The sequence below is a fragment of the Apium graveolens genome, chromosome 2 (assembly GCF_009905375.1).
Source record: "Apium graveolens cultivar Ventura chromosome 2, ASM990537v1, whole genome shotgun sequence".
NCBI classification, from domain to species: Eukaryota; Viridiplantae; Streptophyta; class Magnoliopsida; order Apiales; family Apiaceae; genus Apium; species Apium graveolens.
In genome coordinates, this window is record NC_133648.1 from 6,520,938 (window position 1) to 6,545,442 (window position 24,505).

General features: G+C 35.4%; 1 protein-coding gene across 7 annotated transcripts; it reads left to right on the forward strand.

Annotated features, from left to right (window-relative positions):
- Positions 1–3,895: 3,895 nt before the first annotated feature.
- On the forward strand, positions 3,896–10,961 carry LOC141706817 (putative nucleoredoxin 1). Of its 7 annotated transcripts, none has more exons than XR_012568900.1 (10): positions 3,896–4,040; positions 4,559–4,627; positions 4,708–4,950; positions 5,043–5,111; positions 5,211–5,542; positions 5,762–6,319; positions 7,874–8,368; positions 8,590–9,899; positions 10,047–10,098; positions 10,185–10,267. XR_012568900.1 is itself a non-coding variant. In XM_074509667.1 (10 exons), the coding sequence occupies exons 1-10, from the start codon at positions 3,923–3,925 to the stop codon at positions 10,465–10,467; spliced, it is 2,121 nt and encodes a 706-aa protein (XP_074365768.1). In that variant the 5' UTR covers positions 3,896–3,922; the 3' UTR covers positions 10,468–10,961. The 7 variants fall into 7 exon arrangements, 4 of the variants coding, with proteins under 4 accessions (XP_074365768.1, XP_074365767.1, XP_074365769.1 ...); XM_074509667.1 differs by lacking the exon at positions 8,590–9,899 and adding an exon at positions 10,396–10,961 and having other exon boundaries at positions 10,185–10,297; XR_012568899.1 differs by lacking the exon at positions 10,185–10,267 and having other exon boundaries at positions 10,047–10,180.
- The last annotated feature ends 13,544 nt before the right edge of the window (positions 10,962–24,505 follow it).

The window sequence follows — 24,505 nt, forward strand, 5'->3', positions numbered from 1 at the left end:
CCAAAAAAATTATACTAATGAACTTGGATAAATAAAATAATAATTTTTATTTATCCACGATATAAAAATACATTATACAATTGATTCAGACTAACACAAAACTAAAATAAAAATACAATCCGACCAAAAAAAACATATATACTAATTATTCAGTCTAAAACAAAATTATCTTATTGATCCGAAATTTAAAAAAAATAAAATTAAACTAAAAATAATTAGTTTAATTTGGTTTGTGGATTGAGCACCAGGCTAAAATAAAATAATGTAAATCACTGATCCGAGATAAATCAAATTAATATTAGACAAAGTATAATTCGTATCCTATTCATGTGAAATAAAAAATCAAATTTTATTTAAAACATATTTTTGTAAATAAAATTATATCGTTTAATCAATAATATTGACTTTTTCAAATATCTTTTATAGAGTTAAAGTTAATAGATTGAGTAATGCTGAAATAATAGTTTTTTAATGTACCAACATAATGAAAACATTATATTTTTACCCTCAACAAAATAATAATTTCATTATAATAATATTTCTCTTCTTACCAATGTTATCACTTTAAATAAATTTAAATGTTCTAAAAAGTTATGAACATATATGCTATTTATATAATTATCATGAAATCATATCATTTAAAATTTTAAATGAACAAAATTAAGAACTGAATTCAAGTTCTTTTTTTAAATTATATAATATTAAAAAAAACAGTGCAGTCCATGTATCGCACGGGTTTTAAGTTAGTTCTTATCAAAATGCTAATCTTATATAAATATATTTTTACTTTAAATTCCCTTCCAAAATCCTATAAAAAATAGAAAGATATTTTGATGAGATTTTTATTCAAGAAAATTCTAGATTATTAGATTTTGATGGATTATTCTAGAGTAAGATATTTAGAAAAGTGATATCATAAATAAATATTAAATAAATATATTTTAAATGACAAATTTCATATTTTAAAATTTCAAATATAAATAAATATTAAAAATATATTAAAAATAGTCTATGTATCACACACGTTCTTATAAACTACAAGATCAGAGAAAATAATTAGACATGGACTTATACTTCCATATCCGCCTAGTTAATAGATTGCATATGTCTTGTCTTTCATTATTCGTTTTGAAACTGATACCAAAGCGGAAGTTTCTGAGAATATATACCATATCAACATAAGCACTAACATGCTTATATCACGCTAATTTATTAATTAAAAACCAATTCAATCCCCGATTATAATTAGTTGTAGTTTTAGCGCGTAAATTATAATCATTGAAAATTTTAAATCAAATTTATAATTAGATATAATATTAATCATATAAATTAGTAAAATATTTGAATCTTATCAACAATCTAAGTAATTGTAAATTAAAATATCATAATTGAAATACATGACCTATTTAATTGAGCCGAATATATATTTTTCAGTATCTAACTGTGTCGGTGTATAATCCGAACCATGATTTACGGGTTTTTAAAATACTTTCCGATTTCCTGTCCCAACATAAACAATAACAATAACAATTATTTAGGGGTTAAATGGCAGTTAGGTCACTCAACTCACTACTAACTTTCAGTTGGGTCATCCAACTCAAAAAGTTCTCATTGAGGTCATATATGAATTAAAAATATTCATTTAAGTCATTGTACTCGTTTAAAATTTCACGTCCGTTAACTCGCGTTGACAATAGACGGAAGTCCGTCTATTGCTGCCAGATAAGTGCCAGGTGAGTGCCAGATCACATGCCACGTCAGTGAAATGACCCAGCCCAGTTAGCAAACCCAGCCCATCTACAAACCCGTTTCTATTATAACCCACCCTCTTATAACAAAATTCCCCAAAATTACTTACTTGATAACAAAATCCCTAACTGTAACACACACCCAAATCCATTCTATTGTAAACCTAATTTCGGAGATGCTTCGAACTCGATCAGGAGTTGAAGTTCGTATAATTGAAGAACCAAATGATGAAGACGAAATTGTGATTGAAGATGATGACGCTGGCATAGAGGATGAAGTGGATGAGAATGCAACCACCGGAGAATAAACAACGTAAGTAATTACCCGTCTTGTGTTTTTTAATTATTAGGATGCTTCAATTAGGGTTGAACCTGTCCTGTTTTTTTCTATTTTATTAGAATGTTCTGTACCTATGTAAATTAGGGTTCTTTAATTATTTACTTACATTTAACAGGGATAATTTGTATAATGTTATATTATACTATGGAGGTCATTTTGTGCATGTTCCTTATCAATCGTACACAAGTAATGTGAGAAAACTTTATAAGCGTATTGATTTTGAGAAGCTTAGTATTGATGATTTGAAGAAATTATTTAATGGTCCTGTTGGTGAGTTTGTGATTTCATGTACTTTAGAACTCCTGAACTTAAGATTTATTTGCTTAATGCTGAATCGAAGCCAGTACTAATTGAGTTGGGTAAGGAATGTGGTAATAACATTGTTTTGTATGTCTACCATGTTATTGTACCTACTGATGAGTCTGATATGGAAATGGAGTATAGTGATGATGAATTTGTAGAGATTAGGAAATCCAGTAGAGAAGAAAAAAAGAAGATGGATGAACATGAGAGGGAAGCGAATTTGAATGAAATGTATGAGAGTAATGAAGACAGTGAATCAGACAGGGGTTTTTATCCTAGTAGTGAGGAGAGTGATGAAGAATTTTGTTATGCTAATCCCCCCCTGGATATGATAAAATGAAATATGTAGATGAGGTTTTTAATGTGCATACACCTGCCAAAGACATAAAATTTAAAGTTGGTCAGATATTTGGTTGTAAAAAGGACTTTAAAGAAGCAGTAAGGTCAAATTCAATGGAGACTGTAGGAAGGAAGGCCATAAGAGAGATAAATGCCCAGATAAACACTTGTATCCAGAGGGACCAAAAAAGCAGAGGGGGAGACCACAAAAGGAGCAGTCTGCTATGGAAGAAGTAACTCAAGAGATGCAGTTGCAACAAGAAGAAATCCTAACTGGCGAGGATGAACTGATGAATGATACAATGGAAAACATGGAAGAACCACAACCTGGGCCTAACCAAAGGATAAAATTTGTAAGTATTCTTAGTTTTTAAACTTTTGCTGCATATTGTAATAATGTACTTATATTTTATGTTTTTTCATAGATGCCAACTCCAAGTCTAGGGAACCACATCGGTACTGGATCATCTTTCCAGTTGATCATCTTTGACTCTCACTTTTGCCTTCAATTCCTGAACAACTTCTCTTGCTCTATCGGTGTATGGAGGATCAGCCCATAGAAAAAAATTACATTTTTTCCTTGAATCCTAATCAAATTATAAGCCAAGTTAGCTAAATACATTTAAGCATTAAACAAGATAACAATGCAAAATACACTTGCCTTCCATTGACTGCAACCGAAAAACCTTCTTCCCGGGTCCAATGTCCCTTCTTTCCAAGCTTCTTCAGGGTCGTAATGTTTACCACCCGCCCATGAGTTACTGCTACTTCCGAACGGATTTCTAACTGACGAACTACTGCTTTTCGTACTGGACATAACAGATGCTTTGAGCTTGATATGAACCCTAATTTTGTATAAAAGGGGGAGAGTTTATAAAAGAGGGATGATATACTGGGTTCTCTAATATTTGGGTCGGGTTAGATGAGATCCATATGTCACAAATCAGCCATGTCAGACTGCTGAGTCATTTTTCCATCCAAGATTTAACGTCTGTAACGACAAGTGACCTATGTGAAAATTTTAAAGAGATTTGTGAGTTGACTGACAGCTTTTTGAGTTGGATGACCCAACTGAAAGTTAGTAGTGAGTTGAGTGACCCAACTGCCGTTTAACCCAATTATTTAGCCCTGCCATATATGATATATCATTTGTGTTAGGGAGAGTTGCTCAGTTCGTAGGTTCACAATAACAATGGCATTGAGCGGGGGGTTTTCCCGTGGAATTCGCAAACTATCGAGATCAATCGAATGTAACAAGTCCTTTTTGCGTCACAAATCAAGTTTAACTGCCCCCAAGCTATTCGTCAGCGGTACATATGTAGATTTCTCCCCAAGCAAGTCCTGAGTCGGGTCGGGTCGGGTCGGGTTGCTTTGTTTTGATTTGATGCATCCCTAGTTCTGTTTAAGAAGTTATATCACTTGATGGGTAATCGTTTTTATATCGTTCTGTAGAGGAGTCCAAGATTTTGAATAAGTTGATTTCGTTAAGAATTGAATTAGAATAATTGAGTTCAGAGTGACCTGGTTATATGCGAACAAGACTTGTGTCATGTTTCGAAAACGTTAACTTCTCTAAATAAGTAAATATGAATTTGTAAGCCCTAGGTATTCTAGGTCTGGTAAATTTTGAATGACGTTTGTTGATTCTGAATGACGTTTAAAACAAGCAGGATTAAAATGTCAAGTACAGCATTTCTGTATTTCTATCTTGTAGATTCTGAAATGCAATATTGCAAGTGACCATGGTAAATGTTGTACATAAGTATTGGTATGGTTTGTTTAAATTAATACGGCATTTCTCGCAATTACATTAGTTCAACAATTGCAGGGGTCTCTCTTTGGACTACCGATGAAATGATTAGAGAAGCGTTTGCCCGCTTTGGAAATCTTGTTGAGGGTAATTCTTTTTCAAAAATATAATTTATCCTGTTTTTAGGCATTTTTGTCTCAGTTGCTGTCAACGTTTCGATTTTGCAGCAAAAATTGTTAAAGATAGATTCTCTGGATTATCAAAGGGCTTTGCTATTGTTACCTATGATAATATTCAAGAAGCCGAGAAAGCTCGTACGCGAATGAATCTCAGACCTTTGGGGGACTCTGTTGTTTTTGTCCAATCGGAGAGGGAATTTTTGAAGCAAGAACCCGAACCCGAACCCGTTTCCATTCCTAAACCCCTCTACACTGTGCGTGTGGACTTCGATGACTTGGATGAATCTCAAGGCATTATATCATTCTATTTAAATATTAGATATCATAGCAATGCATAAGTTTTCCTTTTCCAAGAATGACTAGTTATTTTGCTTTTTATGTAGGGGTGTTAGATTTATCTACCGAGGATAAGCTTCGAGAAGCATTTGCCCCTTTTGGGAATGTTTTGGAGGGTAACACGTTTTAAAATAACTTACTTTTCTAGGCATTATCTGTTTGGAAAAAAAATTATGTTGTGCTGTCAAATTAATGGCATACTGTTGAATTTACAGCAAGAATCTTGAGAGCCATTCCACCCTACACACATTTAAAGGGATCAGCGTTAGTTAGATATGGTACTAAAGAAGAAGCCGAGAAGGCTCAGGATGCACTGGATGACAATCGTTTGGGCCACCACACTGTTGATCCTGTTGAGCCAAACAAGTTTAAACCATCTGAACAAAAAAAGATGCATCTCTTCACCAAAAGTATACACTACCCTACGGAAGCTGAAGCTGAAGCTGAAGTGAAGAAACAGATTATAAAAAAAGGAGACATTATTAATTTAAAGGACCTTCTCTTCACCAAAAACAGGGATTACCTGGTCAGAAATAACAACGAACATGTATGTACTGTTTATTATGGTTTGTGGTTCCAATGTTTAGTGTTACACACACGCACACATATATGATATATTAGAGTTTGTTTTCGTGTCACTTTGCATCACAATTTGAAGTACAAACAATATGACTAAAAGTGACTTGTTGAACTACATTATAGGAATAGAAAATTAGAATTATAATCCGCATTATCATATTTGCTGATCATGTATGACTTTTTTTAGATCAAAGCTGAGCAGCTGGAAGGCAAAGTCATTGTTTTATATTTTATGCCATTATATGTTGATTATCCACAACATTCTGAGGACTTCACATCATTCCTCAAAGACGTATACTATGATCTACTGCCAAACAATAATTTTGAGGTTGTTTTGGTTGCCAATCAATATCGTCATGCAGGGTATAACAGAATTATTATTGGTCAACCTTCTCGTGTGAGAGATCCTCAGGAGCTTTTTGAAGATTTGTTTTCCAGCATGCCATGGACAGCAATACCATATTCAGATGTGGTGACCAGGAAAAATATGCAAAGATTGTTTGGCAGTGGTGTGCATAAAGAAAACTTTCCATTAACGAATTTTGTCGTTGACTCAACCGGCATGGTTCTGCAATGTAATGATTGGGTTATTTTTGACGATTTCGGAGCATCGGGTTATCCTTTTAGTGACGAAAGATTAGAAGTTATTCGAGCAGAAGATGATGCAGCAGCTAAGCAACCCTCCTTGAAAACACTTTTGGCAACCCGAGTGCGTGATTATGTCATCTCAAACAAAGATGATAAGGTTTGGTTATCTTTGAAGACTTGATATATATATATATATTAGAATTTATATTTATATTTTTATTTAATGTCAGATATAGTGTGCAACTCGTATGTGAACAATATGTGTCATAATTTGATACCTATAAATGATTAACAAGGGCCAATGGAAGATTAGGCAATGACAATGTCAAATGTACAAAAAAATTAACATTTAAAGGTATTTTTTCTGAATATAGCGTCCCTTAGCTGATAGTTCATCAGGTCATATTAAACTGAAATGTATTCATTCGAAGATTAGGGTATGATTGAAATATCATGAATTTTCTATGTTTTTCATCTTAAATTTAGCTTACTGTGTCCAGTCTTGACTTTAGAGATTATGATGATTGAATACTTCCTACAACCTCTTGTAGAATTAGCCTGTGCTCGAATACTTGCATGGCTGCCTGTAAGGTTCTTTGATTTTTATCAAAGAACTCTTCGAGTAGTTGGCCATGGCGAGATATGTCCACCCTGCAGCAAAATAATTTATTGTGAGTTCTTCTATGAGATTTGGGATTACAGATATTTCGGCTCTGAAACGAGTCTATAATCTTTGAGAGGTTCATCGCCTCTTGGCCTAATAGTCGTCAACGAAGCCTTCATTTTACTTCCTTTCTGGTTGTTTAAAATCTGGTTCGGAATTTTCCCTTTGGACAAGCCCATGAGTCGATAGATCGAGGAGGTAGATTATTAAACCAGCGAAATGTTGTTCCTTTTGCTTTTAGACAGGTGGAGAAGAACTAGCATCTTGCTATTTCTGAATGTCCAAAGAAACTCATACAGACATCGAAGAGATGAATGAAGTTAGAATGATCGGCGGAGCCTTCAAATTGCTAGATGGGAGGAACCTTTGATTCTCTATTTATTCCGGCGTTGTGTTTTCTATATCTTCAGATATTGGACTCTCGGAAAGGATCTCTGATGAAGTCCTTGCAAAGTGCCACATCGTCTTGTAGTTTTATTAGACCCGCGATGCTCGTTTTCCGCTGTTGGACATCTTCTTCTACGCCTTGACGAGAACGATGCGGAGAATTCCTCAGGGAACGAAGATTCACTACCATTTTGGTACTCGGAAGAAATCAACCTTCAGAGACCTCACTAAGTTCTCTTTGCAACCTTATTTTTCTCTTTGGTTTTTTCATCTATAGTTCTAGGTTCCTTCTCTAGATTTTCGACCCGTCGTTATTGTTGACCGGAGCTTGCTCTTTCGTAGCTTGTATGTTTTTCAGCTTTGTTTTCTCCAAGTGAACCGCGCGGAATCTCCATAGCCAATTTTCCGACAATTTTGTTTTACTAATATAGTCTGTTAAAATATGTAGGGTAAATCTGTTGGAATTGTAATCTTGTTATTGTTTAAAAGGCCAGATCTCAATTTACAGTCTTTTATTTTGCTGACGACATCAAAGGTTAATAGTAAATTCAACCTATTTTCTTTCCTTATTTTCCCCTCTTTCCGTTATATGAAAGGAGGAATAGCGTTTTTTCATCATTATCTACTAATTCAATATTTGCTACGTGCTTGTACTGACAGGTACCAATTGACGCTCTCGAAGATAAGGTTGTGGCCCTTTATTTTTATCATGCTAAATATGCCAACCATTATCTCACTGAAACTCTTAGATTTGCGAAAACAGAAAATAAAGACAAATTTGAGGTTGTGCTCATCTACGTAGCAGAGCCAGCTCTGTATGATTGTAAAAGTAACAGTGAAGAATCATTTTGGAAAGTGTTGAAGACTATGCCTTGGTTGGCGCTGCCATTTAGAGACGAGTGTTGTCGGAAGTTGAGGCGTGTTTTCAAGCTCTTGTATAATTATGAAGAGGATCCTAATGAGCTTGTGATCATTGGCCCCCATGCAGAATTAGTTGAACCACATGGTGCCAGTATCTTGTTGGAGTATGGTATTTCAGCATACCCATTCACATTTAAAAAAGCTGTGGAGTTGGAGACTGAAAAGATCAAGCATCTGAAGCTAGAGATGCTGTGGGATAAGAACACTGTCTTTAGAAGGAACAATGGATCCCAGGTGAGTTATTTTGATCTTCTGGTGCATGTTTTCAACTTGTTAAGCGTATCTTTATTTAGCTCAAACTAAGTTCTCTAAAAAGTCCACAGTTAAAGCTGTACGTATGTTGCACTTTACAGCTACTGATACACAACTCTTACTTCTAGCTTCGATGGTTTTCAGATTGCAGTATTGCTTTTGAGCTTTTCTCACCTACTAACTAGTCAATCTGATTTTAAAAGGTTTCTTTTTCTGAACTTCTTGGGAAAAGAGTCATTCTGATTCTTGAGAGGATCGGTGGTGGTTGGGAGAGCGATTTTAGCGAACGTTCACCAAATGCCCATTTCTTAATCATGTTAAAAGGAAGGTATCTCCTGACGAAGGGTACAGATGATGAATTCGAAGTAATCCGCATTTTAGCAGACAATCTGGAATTTTCCACTAGTGTACCCTTTGACAGTCAAAATAAGCGTTGTTTGGCATCACCTGAAAGGGAACTCGGTGATAATAATTGGATATCGTGCCGTGCAAGCGAGTTGAAAGAAAATATATGCTCATCTAATTATTGGTATGGGAGGTCCATTGACGATTTTTACTTATTTCTTCCCGTCTTGGCCTTCAATCGAGATGGAAGACTTGTAAGAAAAGTTATTACTCCTTCATTTGAGGTTGACGAGTTCCCCTTTTATGCTGGTGGGTTAGAAAACGAGATGTTATCTCAATTAACTGAGCTAATGACTCGCTATACTCTTTTCTGAACTATGTTATTCTGCCACAAGATAAACAGTGACAACTTCCCCTGTAGGGAGAATTATTAAATTATGTAGTATTTATTGAATTTTATATGATTAAGTCCTTACTTTATGCTTATTGGTATTTTTGTTTCTCATCCGAGAAAACAAGACTGTAGTTCTGCTGTTCATTGGACAAATCCTTAATCCTGAAGCTAGCTGGCCTGATTTCTATATAGATTTTTTTGCTCTTCATCAGTAAATTCCTTCTAAATCCTGGTTAGGTCTATGTCGTTTAAGCCTTTTTTAGCAAGACGGTGGATGTTTTGTACAAGGCTGCCTCTGATGTTATTGATTTTCGGACAAGGTTATTTGCCTTCTCTTTTTTATAGCTTCAATTGAATAAAAAATGTAAAAGTCACAAGTGCTCTGTTCTTCTTCCTCTGCCTACTTCACTTGCAACATCCATGTCGAGGTATTGTCGTTAAAAGGATGTATATTGGGGAATTTCACGGTGATATACTCGATTCCAGTGGTTAAAAGGTGCTTTGGTAAAAAGTATTTTCAGCTTGATTGCAGCTGGTTCCAGTGGCCAAACCCTTGACCAGGTTCTCTGTTTCCTTAGAGCTAACACTACATACGACTTTAACTATCTCTATTCACATCTCGTTGATCTTGTTTTTGCCCTTGGTTCCCATCTGGCGGTCCTCGTTTGTCCTTTGCCAATGGTGTTTCAATTGACAAGCCGCTTTCTATCAAATCTTCTTTTAAACAAGTGGTTTTTTAAGACTGTTTGTCATCAGGTTGATGTTCAGAACAAGGTAAGGGTCTGCGACTTTATACACTCACAGTCTAATTAAAATAGTGTATTGCATGAATGTACCTTTATCTTATTGTTACTGTATAACTTAATGAGAATGATTTTATAGATTCTTATACTAATTAGAAATCTATCGGTAATTCTGCAGGCTGGGGAAGTAGTAGGAATAGTGAACTCATGGGATGACAAGGAGACAAGTGGTCTTATTCAACACATTCTTTCTCCTGAATTAGTTAATAGCAGAACTAGCCTTGTATTTTTACCAATGCCCTTTGTTTTAATGCAGAATGGAGGAGAAGGGTGTTCAATCCACACTACACGGACGACTATGACTTTCACTTCCTCAACGGTGAATCAATTCCAGTTCCTTTCGTGACCAGTTATATGAAAAATCGATTTGTTAGTGTTTTTGATGGTTTCAAAGTGTTGGGCTTCTTTATAAACAAGGACACAATATTCAAATTAACGGTCCTTTTTCATGTTCATATTCCTCCCAGATGCAAAAGATGGGCTGCCACATTATTATAGAAAGCTGGGTTAGAATCTGGATTTGTAGAAACCATCATTGAAATGCCAAAAGCCTTAGAGCTGACTAGGGCTGGACTGCCATCCACACGTAGGTCTCACCGAGATAGTGGATGATCCTCTCCTATGCCTCTCTTTGTCACGCATTTAGTCCCTAAAGCTGTCATTGAAGTTAACGAAAAAGGCACTGAAGCTGCTGTGACTGGTGATGCCGTGGAATATAGTCTCCATGAGGACGCGATTAACTTTGTTGCAGACCAACTTTTTTATGTTTTTCATTAGGGAGAGAGTTAGCCGGATGCTATTCATCGGACTAGTGCTTAATCCTTCAAGTCTTGAACTGCTTCTAGTCTTTGTTCTATAACTTCTAATTTTGCTTAATTAGCTGGTATGTAGTTAGCTATCTGAGCAACAAAGATCAACAATTTTGTGTAGCAAGTGGGATCATCTTTTGTGATCCATATTTTGTGTTTTTGACAAACGATTTTAAAGGCATTTCTTGTGTTACTATTGGCATCAATACATTCGAGTACATTTGTTCAACCTCTGCTTAAAATCAATTCTTAATTAAAGTATCATTTTGTAGTAAATTGCTATTAATTTCAAATTAAAAAAGACTACTTTGTAATCAAGGCGGTAAAATATTTTATGTACTATTCACACACGTGAAATTTGAAATCCATTTTGAATATCAATTAGGGATAATTAATTAGACCCCACAACTCTCTGGCCGATTACATGATTTGTACGAATACCGAATCGAAGGATTTTTTTTTAACACTAATACCAATCCATAGTGATCTACTGCAGAGATTATCTTGATTAACATATAAACTTATCTTTAATTCCCTAAAATCCCATGCGATTTATGGATTCGTTAATTTTTAAATAATTTTTAAATTTTGTTTATTTAATCATATAATAACTTTAATAACTTTAATATATTTATTTAAATATATAATAACTATAGAATATAATAAAAATAAAAAAAATATTAGGAAGAAGCTTTAATTGTAGTTTAGCGGGATAAGTTTTGGTCGTAGTTTAGCAGGATAAGAAGACCATATCTAGTAATTTAGTAATTTAATAGTTTAACATGTATACAATACTATTTTTTAATAATTAAAATAGGGGAATAACCGTTCAATCAAAGTATAACTCATTCCGATTATTATATTATATATATACTAGTTGATAACCCGTGTGAAATACGGGCCTAGTTAATTTATTTAAATAATTTTTAAAAATCATAATAATATAAGTGTCATGTCAAAATTTCTAATTTTTACTCAGAAAATTCAACCCAAACTATTTAGTACGTATTGGTGTTATGATTATAATAAAAAGATTATAATTATTATACAATTTCCAAAAGTTTATTATTTCATTAAAATATATTATTGAGTCCTATGGAAAATATAATTACTGAGTTGAAATCAATATAATAATTACAGTTAACCAAACTTAATAGAATCATAATACATGTAGAAGTATAACACATGTAGACGCATAACAAAAATAAATGGTGCAATCAAAAGTTTAGTAGAATTAAAAGATATACAAAAATAGAATTATAAGATATATATAAATAATAAGTAAAACCAAAAGTTAGTGGTAACAAAAATTGCTTAAACCAAAATTAATAATACCATTTAAAAATGGGGTTCCCTTATTATATATTGAATTGAATGAATTAGCAATTCATTGTTGGGTTTTGTGGAGTCTATAAATTAACCTCATGAAAATAGACTATTCAGATTCAGATTAATTTATGGATTAGTCTACTTTTCAGATTTGGACTATAATTTTGATTTAGGCCTAGTTTCTTCTCTTATAAATACTCATGTAATTGTAAAATCATAACACAACAAATTGTGAGAGATCAATAAAAAATTAGTGCGGCTTCTGGAGTAGGAATTTCCGAACCACGTAAATCTTTGTCTTGTGTGATTGTCGTTTATTTTCTTGTTCTTGTTTATTCGCTTTGGGTTTTGCTTTCGTTGTATACTCAACAACTGATATCAAGAGCCTAGGTTTTCAGGCAAGTAGGAGCGATGGCAGAAGACGGAAAGATGAAGATCGACAAATTTGATGGCAAAGATTATGGGTTTTGGAAGATGTAAATTGAGGATTATCTGTATCAGAAAAACTACATGAACCGCTGGAAGAGAAGAAACCAACTGCAATGAAGGATGAAGAATGGAAGCTTTTGGACAGGCAGGCTCTAGGGGTTGTCAGGTTGACTTTGGCGAAGAACGTTGCTTACAATATCGTCAAGGAAACGACAACTTATGGTTTGATCAAGGCTTTGTCAAAACATGTATGAAAAGCTGTCTGCTTCAAATAAGGTGTATTTGATTCGCTTGTTAGTTGCCACTAGATTGAATGAAGGCGATTGTGTTGCTGATCATGTGAACGAATTTAATTCCATCCTCGCAAGATTGGCATCGGTGGATATTAAATTCGATGATGAAGTACAAGCCTTGTTATTGGCATCCTCATTACCAGACAGTTGGTCGGGATTTGTCATTGCTATAAGTAATTCATCTGAAAGCGGTAAGATGACTTTTGATGGAGTTCGAGATTCGATTCTTGGAGAAGATATTCGTAGGAGAAACTCAGGAGAGTCATCAGGTTCCTTGTTGAGTGCTGAGAGTAGAGGCAGGAAGTTTGAAAAGGGGCAGAATAAGGGGTGTAGCAGATCGAAGTCACAGAAGAGAGAACAATCCAAAGATCGCAATGATATTGTTTGTTGGAATTTTCAGAAGAAGGGTCACTTCAGGAATCAGTGCACGGCTCCCGCGGCTCCAAAAGGAAAGAGTAAAGAGGATAATTCAGCTAACGTAGTAGAAGAAGTGGAGGATGACGATGCTTTGATTTGGTGTGTTGAATGTTCGGTTGAATCATGGGTTATGGATTCTGGTGCTTCATTCCATGCTACCCCTTGCAAGGATTTAATGTTAAATTTCAGAGTTGGAAATTTTGGTAAAGTTCGTCTTGCTGATGATGTGACTTTGGATATTGCGGGCATGGGAGATATTAATCTCAGAACCTTTTTGGGAACTAGCTGGACGTTGAAAGATGTAAGGTACATTCCTGGACTAAAGAAAATGTTGTTATCTGTGGGGTCAGTTAGATAAGGAAGGGTATCGAATTACTTTCGGAGACGGACAGTGGAAGGTTATAAAGGGGAATCTAGTTATTGCTCGTGGAGAGAAAAAGGGGACTTTATACATTGTTGAACAATCTAGCTATGAAGCAAATGCAGTTGCTGATGAGATTGAGTCTTCAACTTTGTGGCACCAAAGGCTTGGTCATATGAGTGAAAAAGGTATGAAGCTGTTAACTTCGAAGGGGAAGATTCCAGAGTTGAAGAATGTGGAAGTTGGATTCTGTGAGCCATGTGTTCTTGGAAAGCAGAAACGTGTTACTTTTGCAAAATCAGGGAGGACCCCCAAGGCTAAGAAGTTAGAGTTAGTTCATACAGATGTATATGGTCCAACAACAGTTGCATCGTTGGGTGAATCTCGCTACTATGTCACTTTCATTGATGATTCCACTAGAAAGGTATGGATTTATTTTTTGAAGAATAAATCAGATGTGTTTGCTACTTTCAAGAAGTGGAAGACTGAAGTTGAAAATCAGACCGGTTTGAAGGTGAAGAGTTTGATGTTAGATAATGGTGGTGAATACAGTAGTGATGAGTTTAAAAGTTATTGCGCGAAATTTGGGATTATAATGATTAAAACTATTCCAGAGACACCACAACAGAATTGTGTTGCAGAGCGCATGAATAGAACCTTGAATGAGAGGGCCAAGAGTATGAGATTACATGCAGGGTTTCCAAAGATATTTTGGGCTGATGCAGTTAGCACAGCTGCGTATCTCATAAATAGAGGACCTTCAAGTCCTTTGGGGTTCAAGATTCCGGAAGAAGAGTGGCAGGAAAAAGAGGTAAATCTTTCACACTTGCGAGTTTTTGGTTGTGTTTCTTATGTGCGTGTTAAAGATTCCGACATGGACAAGTTTGATCCGAAAACAAAGATGTGTATCTTCAATGGTTATGGCTCAGATGATATGGGTTACCGTTTCTGGGATGAACTGATTACGAAGGTCGTTAGAAGTAGAGATGTTACTTTTAATGAGAATGCGGTGTATAAGGATAAGCTTGTAGTCGATTCTGAGTTTACAAAGGGACAACCTGAGAAAGAGGAAGCAGTGCTTGAAGATATTACAGAAACAGATCTTGCAGGAAATAGTGGGAGTTCGGAGAATGTTGATGACAGGGTTCCAGTAACTCCACAAACCGAGGTAAGAAAATCAAGCAGAAGTGTGAGGCCACCACAAAGATATTCTCCTTCAGCATATTATATGTTATTGACCGAGGACGGGGAGCTTCAGTGTTATTCAGAGGTAGTACAAGTGGATGATTCAGTTCAGTGGAAATCAACCATGGATGAGGAGATGAGTTCTCTTGAGAAGAATGAGACTTGGTCTTTAACAGAGTTACCAGCAGGAAAGAAGGCTTTACAGAATAAGTGGGTGTTAGGATCAAAGAAGAACATGATGGCAGCAAGAGATACAAGGCAAGGTTAGTAGTCAAGGGTTATCAACAAAAAAAGGGTATTGACTATACTGATATATTTTCTCCCGTTGTTAAGATGACTACAGTTAGAATTGTGCTAAGTATTGTGGCTGCAGAGGAGTTACATCTAGAGGAACTAGATGTTAAGACCGCGTTCTTACATGGTGATCTTGAGGAAGACATCTACATGGTTCAGCCAGAGGGATTTCAGGTAGCTGGGAAAGAAAGCCTTGTTTGCAAGCTTATATAAAGCTTGTGTGGTTTAAAGCAAGCACCGAGATAATGGTACTTGAAGTTTGACAGCTTTATGATGAAGAAAGGATACACGAGAAGTGCTATGTATCATTGTTATTAATTTAAACAGTTTGATTCATCTTATATCATATTGTTGTTGTCTGTTGATGACATGTTAATAGCAAGATCAAATATGAGGGAAATCAACAGGTTAAAGACACAGATGTCTGAGGAGTTTGAGATGAAGGATATGGGTGCAACAAAACAAATACTTGATATAAGCATCATAAGGGATAGAACTGAAAGTACTTTAAAATTATCTCAAGAGAAGTATGTTGAGAAATTGTTACAGAAATTCAGTGTCCAGGATGCGAAGACCAGAAGTACATCGTTGGCGAGTCACTTTAATCTCACAAAGAAGCAATCACCTAAAACGAATGAAGGCAAGAAAGATATGGCTAAAGTTCCTTATGCATCTGCAGTTGGCAGTTTAATGTATGCTATGGTGTGTACAAGGCCAAACATTGCTCATGCAGTGGGAGTTGTGAGCAGAATTATGTGTAATCCAGGAAGAGAGCATTGGGAAGCAGTCAAATGGTTGTCACGCTACTTGAAAGGCACATCCAAGGTTGCACTATGTTTCAGTAAGAAAGATGTTATCTTGGAAGGGTTCTCTGATGCAGATTTGGATGGATGTTTGGACACAAGAAAAAGTACAACGGGTTATATTTTCACTTTGGGTGGCATCGCAGTTAGTTGGATGTCTCGACTTCAAAAGAGTGTTTCTCTTTCAACCACAGAAGCAGAATATATGGCTATCTCTGAAGCTAGCAAGGAGATGATTTGGTTGAAGATTTTTCTTGAGGAGTTGGGCAAGAAACAAGCGGACAGTTCTTTGTATAGCGACAGTCAGAGTGCTATTCATCTTGCGAAGAATCCCGTGTTTCATGCTAATACAAAGCATATTCAGCTGAGATATCACTTTACAAGTGAGTTGATAAGCAATGGTACTTTGTCCTTGAAGAAAATCCTTGGTTCAAAGAATCCTGCAGATATGTTGACTAAGGTGGTTACAAATGAAAAGTTGAAGCTTTGCTTAGTTTCAACTGGCCTTCAGAATTGATTGATGAGAATGCGCTGCACTAGTTAGAGTTATTGATTGAAGAATTGATTTTACTATACTTACAAGAGTGAAGTGAAGATTGGCCAGACTCCAAGTTGGAGATTGTTGGGTTTTGTGGAATCTATTAATTAAGCCCATAAAAATAGACTATTCAGATTCAGATTAATTTATGGATTAGTCTACTTTTCAGATTTGGACTGTAATTTTGATTTAGGCCTAGTTTCTTCTCTTATAAATACTCATGTAATTGTAAAATCATATCACAAAAAATATGAGAGATCAATACAAAATTAGTGCGGCTTGTGGAGTAGGAATTTCCGAACCACGTTAATCTTTGTCTTGTGTGATTGTCGTTTATTTTCTTGTTCTTGTTTATTCGCTTTGGATTTTGTTTTCGTTGTTATATATTTCATAAGAAAATAAAAAATACAAAGTTTAAAGTAAAAAAGGTGAAATAAAAATAAAACCAAATTTAATAGATAGAAGTATAAGAAAATAAAAATAAAACTAAACTTAATAGAATCATGTAAGAATATAAGATAACAAAACCAAATTTACTACAATCATAATACAGTATGACACATGTAGACGCATAATAGAAGTAAATGGTTCAATCAAAAGTTTAATAAAATTAAAAAAACATACAAAAATAAGATTATAAGATATATATGAATGAATAAGTAAAATCAAAAATTGGTGATAAAATTAATAGTATTTATTTAAAAAGGGTTTCCATTATTATTAAAGATTACTAAAGTATTGAAAATATAAATTAGCTTTAAAAAGGGAATGACCAGAGATAATCCAAAGTCCAAACTATCGGAGAACAAAGATATTAATTATTATGGGTTTTTATTTGAAAAGATCGGATTTACTTGAGCAAAAAAAATAAAAGATCTGATTTATATGTTCTTAAATCATATATGCTCATATATAAACACATCCACCGACAGAGGAGTTCTTAGTTTGAGCACAACATATCCTCTTTAACCCTAAACAATGGAGCCTTCCACAAGAAAAAGAACACCAAAAATGGTTCCATCCAAAAGAAAACCAAAAACACCAAAAACTGAACCATCCGAAGGCAAACCAATAACACGAAAGACAAAACCAACTGATGGCAAACAAATAACACCATCCGAAGGCAAATCAATAACACCAAAGAAAAATCATCCGATGGCAAACAAATAACATCGAAGGCGGAACCATCCGAAGGCAAACAAATAATACCAAAAAATGGACCATCTCAAGGCAAACCAATAACACAAAAGACAAAATCATCTGATGGCAAACAAATAACACCTAAGATGGAACCATCTAAAGGCAAACGAATAACACCAAAGGCGAAACCATCCGAAGGCAAACAAATAGCACCAAAGGTGGAATTGTTCAAGGACAAACCAACTGGAGTAAAAGTGGAACCAGGAAAATAAGAAAAAATCGAAATGGAGATTAAAAAATCTATGGAGAACCAAACTGTTGTCTCGATAACTCTCATAAAGTACATCCTTCAAGAAAGCAAAAATTCCAACGCTGTTTTCTCTCCGTTTTTGTTACAGCTTGGTTGCAGCTGGAGCAGAAAACCAAAGCCTAGAGGAGCTTCTTCCTTTATTAAAGCTGAAAACACGGACGAGCTTAACTCGATCTCATCTTGTTAAATATCTTTCCGTAGATGATTCCCCCTCCGACTCCATTCTCCGACTGTCATTAGCAAATGGTGTTCGGATCGACAAGTCTCTTTCCTTTAAGCCTTTTTTCAGCAAAGTAGTGCATGATGTGTTTAAGGGTGCCTCTGATGTAGTCGATTTTAAAAACAAGGTCAGTACATTAAGGTCTATTTTTTGATGTCATAAAATTTTAGACTTTATGTGTAAATAAATGTATTTACAGGTTACAAGCCATATTGGTTAAGAGTGGATAGCTCAAGTGGTTAAGAGTTTTTCCTCTGTCGTCCCACCCTAGAATTTATGAGAACGGATACTCATTTGCAAAGTTATTAGCCATATTTGTCAAAAAAAAAATGTATTTCCAGGTTGAAGATTATTATAAGTATAATTGGTCTCTTTTTTCATACAAGCTAGTGAGGCAGCGGAAAAAATGAACTCATGGATCAAAAAGAAAACCTATGGCCTTATCAAAGACACTATTTCTCCTGTTTCATTTGACAATGAAACTAAGATTGTTTATGCCAATGACATCTATTTCAAAGGACTTTGGGTTTAAAAATTCGATGTGATGACAACAAGCTATTATGGCTTCCACCTCCTCGATGATCGCTCCGTTTGTGTTCCCTTTATGACCAGCAATATAACTCATTATTGCATAAGTGCCTTTGACGGCTTTAAGGTTTTAGAACTTCCATATAAACATGAAACTGACATGCGTGACATTTCCATGTACTTCTTTCTCCCGGATGCAAAAGACGGACTGTCAACATTGGTGGATAAACTTGCCTCAGAACCGGGGATTTCTTGAGTGCCATATTCTAAGTGAAGTAGAGAAGGTTGGCAAGCTTCGGATTCCAAAATTTAAAATATCATTTGGATTTGAAGCCTAGGAAGCATTAAAGAAACTTGGAGTGCGTGCATCCTTCATGGCTGGAAGACGTGATTTTGATGGGATGGTGAATTCTCAGTACGCTGAGCTGCTGTATGTTTCAAGGGTAATCCAGGACTCGTACATCGAGGTTAATGAATATGGCACAGAAGCTTGTGCTTTTTCACGAGTTCACTAGTGTGGAGGTGGTCCTCTTCCTGTCACGAAGATTGACTTCATTGCAGACCATCCATTTTTGTTTCTCATCCGAGAAAACAAGACTGGAGTCGTGTTGTTCACTGGACAAGTGCTTAATCCTGAAGCTAGCTGGCCTGCTTTCGAAATAGATTTTTCTGCTTTTCGTCGGAATCCTAATTACTGAAGCTAGTTGGCCAGATTTCTAGATTGATTTTTAAATATTTATTTGCCAAGGTTTAAATAACACTTTCTTCCCTTAAGTTGGAACCGAAAATGAATTTTAGTTTATCTAGTATTAATTGATCAAAGCTTTATTCTGTAATTCTCAAGGGTGATGAGAATACGGGGGCCTGAGGACGACCTTGGGTTTTTTCCCTGAGATTATAACAGATAAGACGACGTTCTATTTAACTGAGATGATAATACGTGGCCTGAGGACAACCTCGGGGGTTATTCCCTGAGATTATAACACATAAGACGACGTTCTATTTAACTGAGAATCAATCAATTTGTTAAGTCCCGTGAGTCTTCTGCAGCTACCCTGTTGGTGGGGGGCGGTTGTCCTGTTAGAATCGACTTCGACTTTGTAACAACCCCTTTCATGTTTGTTACCGGAGGACACAGGACCAGAGTTGTGCCTGTCACTATAGTAATTGTCAAAGGCCTATTTTTTCTGTAAGATCGCCTGTGCGTCCTACTTTCAGTCGCTCAGTCGCCCAACAGCACAGTATGAACAAGCGCCCCAAGAACATCAGCCAACACCCTTCGTTTATACTTATGCTAATCTAATTATAGCCACTAGTAAATATAAGCATACAGCAGAATTTACAGGAGACACTCCCAACCTTTTCATTTCCATCACAACCCAAAAGAATACAAGGGAATATTAGCCAATACTACAATGTTTGCCTATCTTTCTCTATACAGTTTTCTATATGCAGAATAATGAATACAAGATACAGATTATATCTAATATATATCTATCTATATCTTCCCACATTTTCCTCTGAACAGTTACTCTCAGCCAAGTAGTTTCCAGCAGTTACAGCGACACCGACAGCCAACCATTCGCTTGTGCAATATGTTGAGCAGTTCCTAGCAATCTCTAGACACCCATCAATATATGTATACACATATATATGCAGCCCAACTATTACCCACGTTTTTGTTGTCTCACAGTCATGCCACTTATAGCCCAGAATTTATTACCCCCACATGAGCTCAATAACTAACCCAGTCTTTGGGCCCAATAATATAATACATCTTGACTGCTCAGTCAGCCACATATTCAGCCCAACATAATCTCATTATTGTCAAGCCAACGAGCATTATCAACCAAATATAAGTCAGCCCATCATCAAGCGTTAATCAAGCTCCATATAGTCGCCTAGTTTGGCGCCTAGCGCCTGGCCCTGGCAATGTTGGGATGAGTCGCCGCCAAGCCAAAGCCAAATCTAATTTCGGATTATGATATATTTGAATATCATTCAGATCAGATCGAATGTGATTCGGTTCGGGTCTAATTCGGATTAGAAACATATAAAATTCGGATTAAAATCGGACATAATTTTGTTCGGATTAAATTCAGTTCAGATATTTTCGGATCATAACTTATTTATTTTTTTAATTTTTAAGATTTAAAAATATATTTTTTATTTAATTTAGTATTTTAAATATAATATAATGTACTTTTACAAAAGGATATGATTAAATAAGTATGTTATCATAAACATAAAATAATTTAAAGTATAAATTTTGCTTATTTCGGGTCATATTCGGTTCAGGTAATATATTATTTGGTTCCAAGTTATAATCGGATCTTGTATTTCAGATCATTTTCGGTTCAGTTCGGGTATTTTTCAGATCGGTTTAAATCAGTTTTCGGATAACTATCAGATTGTATGATTCGGATCTCGGATCGGATCTCAGTTTCATGAATTTCGGTTCGGTTCTTCGGATCCAGACCCATTTTGGGAGGTCTATGTCATCCAGACTAGATCATATTTTATTATTAGCTTATGATCATTAATATATCAAAAATTGGTTGTTAAGTTGTAAAATTTGAAAAGTTTTTATCTCTTACATGTTGGAAGTTCTTAATCTAAAATGAGAAAAGAATTCTTAAAATTAACTTTATGAAATTATTTAAAGTTATAGATTTTGCAAATAAAATAAAAGTTGAATGGTATGTGTATTTAGAAAAGTAAACTTTAATTTTGCACAGAATGCTTTAGAGTACATGAACTCTACCCAAGTGTATCTTGAGAAATCATCCACCATCACAAGTGCATATCTGTTCCTTGAAATTGATAAGACATTAACTGGCCCAAACAAGTCCATGTGAATAAGCTGCAAGGGTGCACTAATAGAATTCACAGTTTTTGACTTGTGACTAGATCTTTTCATCTTTCCTTTCTGACAAGCTTCACAAACTTCAACTTGAGCAAACTTCAGCGTGGGCATGTCTTTCACTAACTCCTTTTTGACTAAGTTGTTAATTGCCTTGAAATTCAAGTGAGATAGCTTGTTATGCCTTGATGTAGAAGCAGCAAACACCATCCTTATTTGTTGAGTCCAAGTCTGCAATAAACAAGCTTCCTTTCCTTGCTCCTTTTAGAGCAATTTCACCAGTTTTCTTGCTGATAAAGGTGTATTCTTCTTTGATGAATAAAACTTCAAAGCTTTTGTCTGCAAATTGGCTAACACTGAGAAGATTCACCTCAAAACCAGTTACTAGTGCTACATCATCAATGACAACATTTTCAGAAATAATCTTGCCATATCCCATTGTGAATCCTTTGCTATTATCTCCAAAGGTCACCAATGGGCCAGCTTTCTCCTCAAACTGTGATAGCAGGGCCTTATCACATGTCATATGTCTGGAAAATCCACTGTCAATGATCCATATGACTTTCTTCACTTTGCCCTGCACACAATGAGATTCAGGTGTGTTTAGTGACCCAAGCAGTGTTGGGTACTTTCTTCTTGTTAACTGATTTAGCAGAATTAGAGTGATTTGTTTCAGATAAAATAGAATTCAATGATTGTTGTGCACTATCCCTTTCTAATATAGACTCAATTTTTGATTCTTTAAGGTTTACTCTCAGTTTGTGCCAACTCTTCATCACTTTCAAGTTACAAGGGATGCAGTCAAACTTATCACAGAATGAGTAGGGATCATTTAAATCTGCTTCATTGTATTTGCATGCTCCTTCAGTTAGCTTACTAACACCTTTTTTACAAAGGTAAGTTAGATGATTTGCAGAGCCACATTTTTCACACTTCTTTCCAGGAACATCTGCAACATAGGTCAGATTATTGCTTTTGTTTATCCCCCATTCTTTCATTTCTATTTTTCTTCTTCTTTCTTGCATATTTAATCTTGGTTTCTTTGACATGAGTCTTGGTACTTTGATTGTCCATAAGATTTTCTTCAGCCTTGGAAGATTGAATTGAATTGGTATTCCTCTTTTCATTGTCCTCATCTGCAATTTCTTGCTTGATAATCAATTCTTCTTCACTGAAGTTTACCTCACAAGTCTTAAACACAGGTGACCCAACATTTTTCAGCATTGTTGGAACATTTTATTTTCACTCTTTGTTGCTTTTCCTTTGTCACCAGTGTTTTTATTTTTGTTGTTTAAGGTATCATAATCAAGACCAATAGCAATATTTGCACATGGTTTGTTTTTCTCATGGTACTGTCCAACCAATTCAAATGCATTCTTAAAGAACTTTAACTTTATTTCACTCTTCTCCAGTTTTTCTCTTAGCACAGCCTCAATCTCATTTGCACACTTGAGCTTATTTTTCAGATAACCATTTTCTTGTTTCAAGGCTTCAAGCTCCACTGTTAACAATTCAACTTCTTGTTTTTCACTTTCAAGCTTCTCATTTAACTTTGTTAATCTGCTACCTTCTTCATTAGCAGCAACCATGCTTGTATGAATATGAAACATTTCTGTGCTCATCTTTTCAACAGTTTCCTTATATTGATTCACATTTAAATCAGTGGAGGTAAGAGTTGGTACCTGTGATTTAGATGAGGATGACTCTCCTTGCTCCAAGGCCATGAGTGCATAGTTTCCTAGATCCTCATCTTCATCATTTTCAGAGTCATCCCAACTTTTACCTTCTGCAATATAAGCTTTGCTTTGCTGTTTCTTCAGAAGAGCTTCATACTTTGCTTCAAGTTCAAGATAAGCTTTATCTTTCTTTGCCTTCTTGGGTTTTCTGCATTCTGTAGCAAAGTGGCCTAGTTCATCACAATTGAAGCACCTTATATTAGATCTGTCAACAGATCCAGTTTTGTAACCATTCTTGCTATCAGAATTGTACTTCCCTTTCTCTTTCCAGCTGTTGTCTTTGTTGAAAGATTGTCCTTTACTCCTGAGGTACCTTGGCTTCTTTACTCTAATGTTAGAGAATTTTCTAGCTAAATAGGCCATTAACTGATCTAGCTCATCCAGTTCTTCAAGAGTGTAGAACTCATCCTTTTCCAACTCTAGTATGACTTGCTCCTGTGAATCAATTATTCTCTGCTCACTTGTTGAGGCAACTGGAATATGAGATCTTGGTTCATCATTAGATGTTTGACCTTCATTTATTATTAAAGCACTTGAGCCATCTACAACATGCCCTTGGCCAGATCTCAATGATTGCCTTTGAATCATCTCTAGTTCATATGTTTTAAGAATTCCATATAGAACTTCCAGAGTTATTCTGCTCAAGTCTCTCCCTTCCCTGATTGCTGAGATTTTCTATTCCAAATGATCAGGAAGAGTAAGCAAGAACTTTAGATTCACCTCTTCAGCTTCATAGTATTTGTCATGAAGCTGTAAGTCATTTATCAGCTTATTGAATCTTTCAAACACATCAGTAATGTTTTCCTTAGGCTTAGCCATGAAACCCTCATACTGTGAAATCAGTATCCTTCTTTGATTAGAGCTAACCTCCTCAGTTCCTTCACAGAGTATTTCAATCTTCTCCCATATTTGCTTGGTAGTGTCACAGTTAACAATATTGTTGTACATCACATTGTCAAGTGACTCAATCAATATCAATTGCAAGCTGCTATCCAGGGAGACTTTCTCCTTTTCAGGGTCAGAATACTCAGCTGGATCTTTAGGAGCATAATGAGCTGGTATGACCATGTCTTCATCTGTAGATTCCTCAACTCTTACCACAAGAATGAAGGGTCCATTCTTGAGGATCGAATGTAGAGTGGATTGGCCATCTTGATAAACAGCATCATTTTCTTTTTCTAAAGAGTGTAGTTAGCTTTGTCAAAGGTAGGAATTTTGATGCTACTGATTTTCTGTGTATTCATTCTTCCAAGATCTTAAATCTGTTTACTTTAAGATTTTGCTCTGATACCACTTATTAGGTAATGAATCACACACAGGGG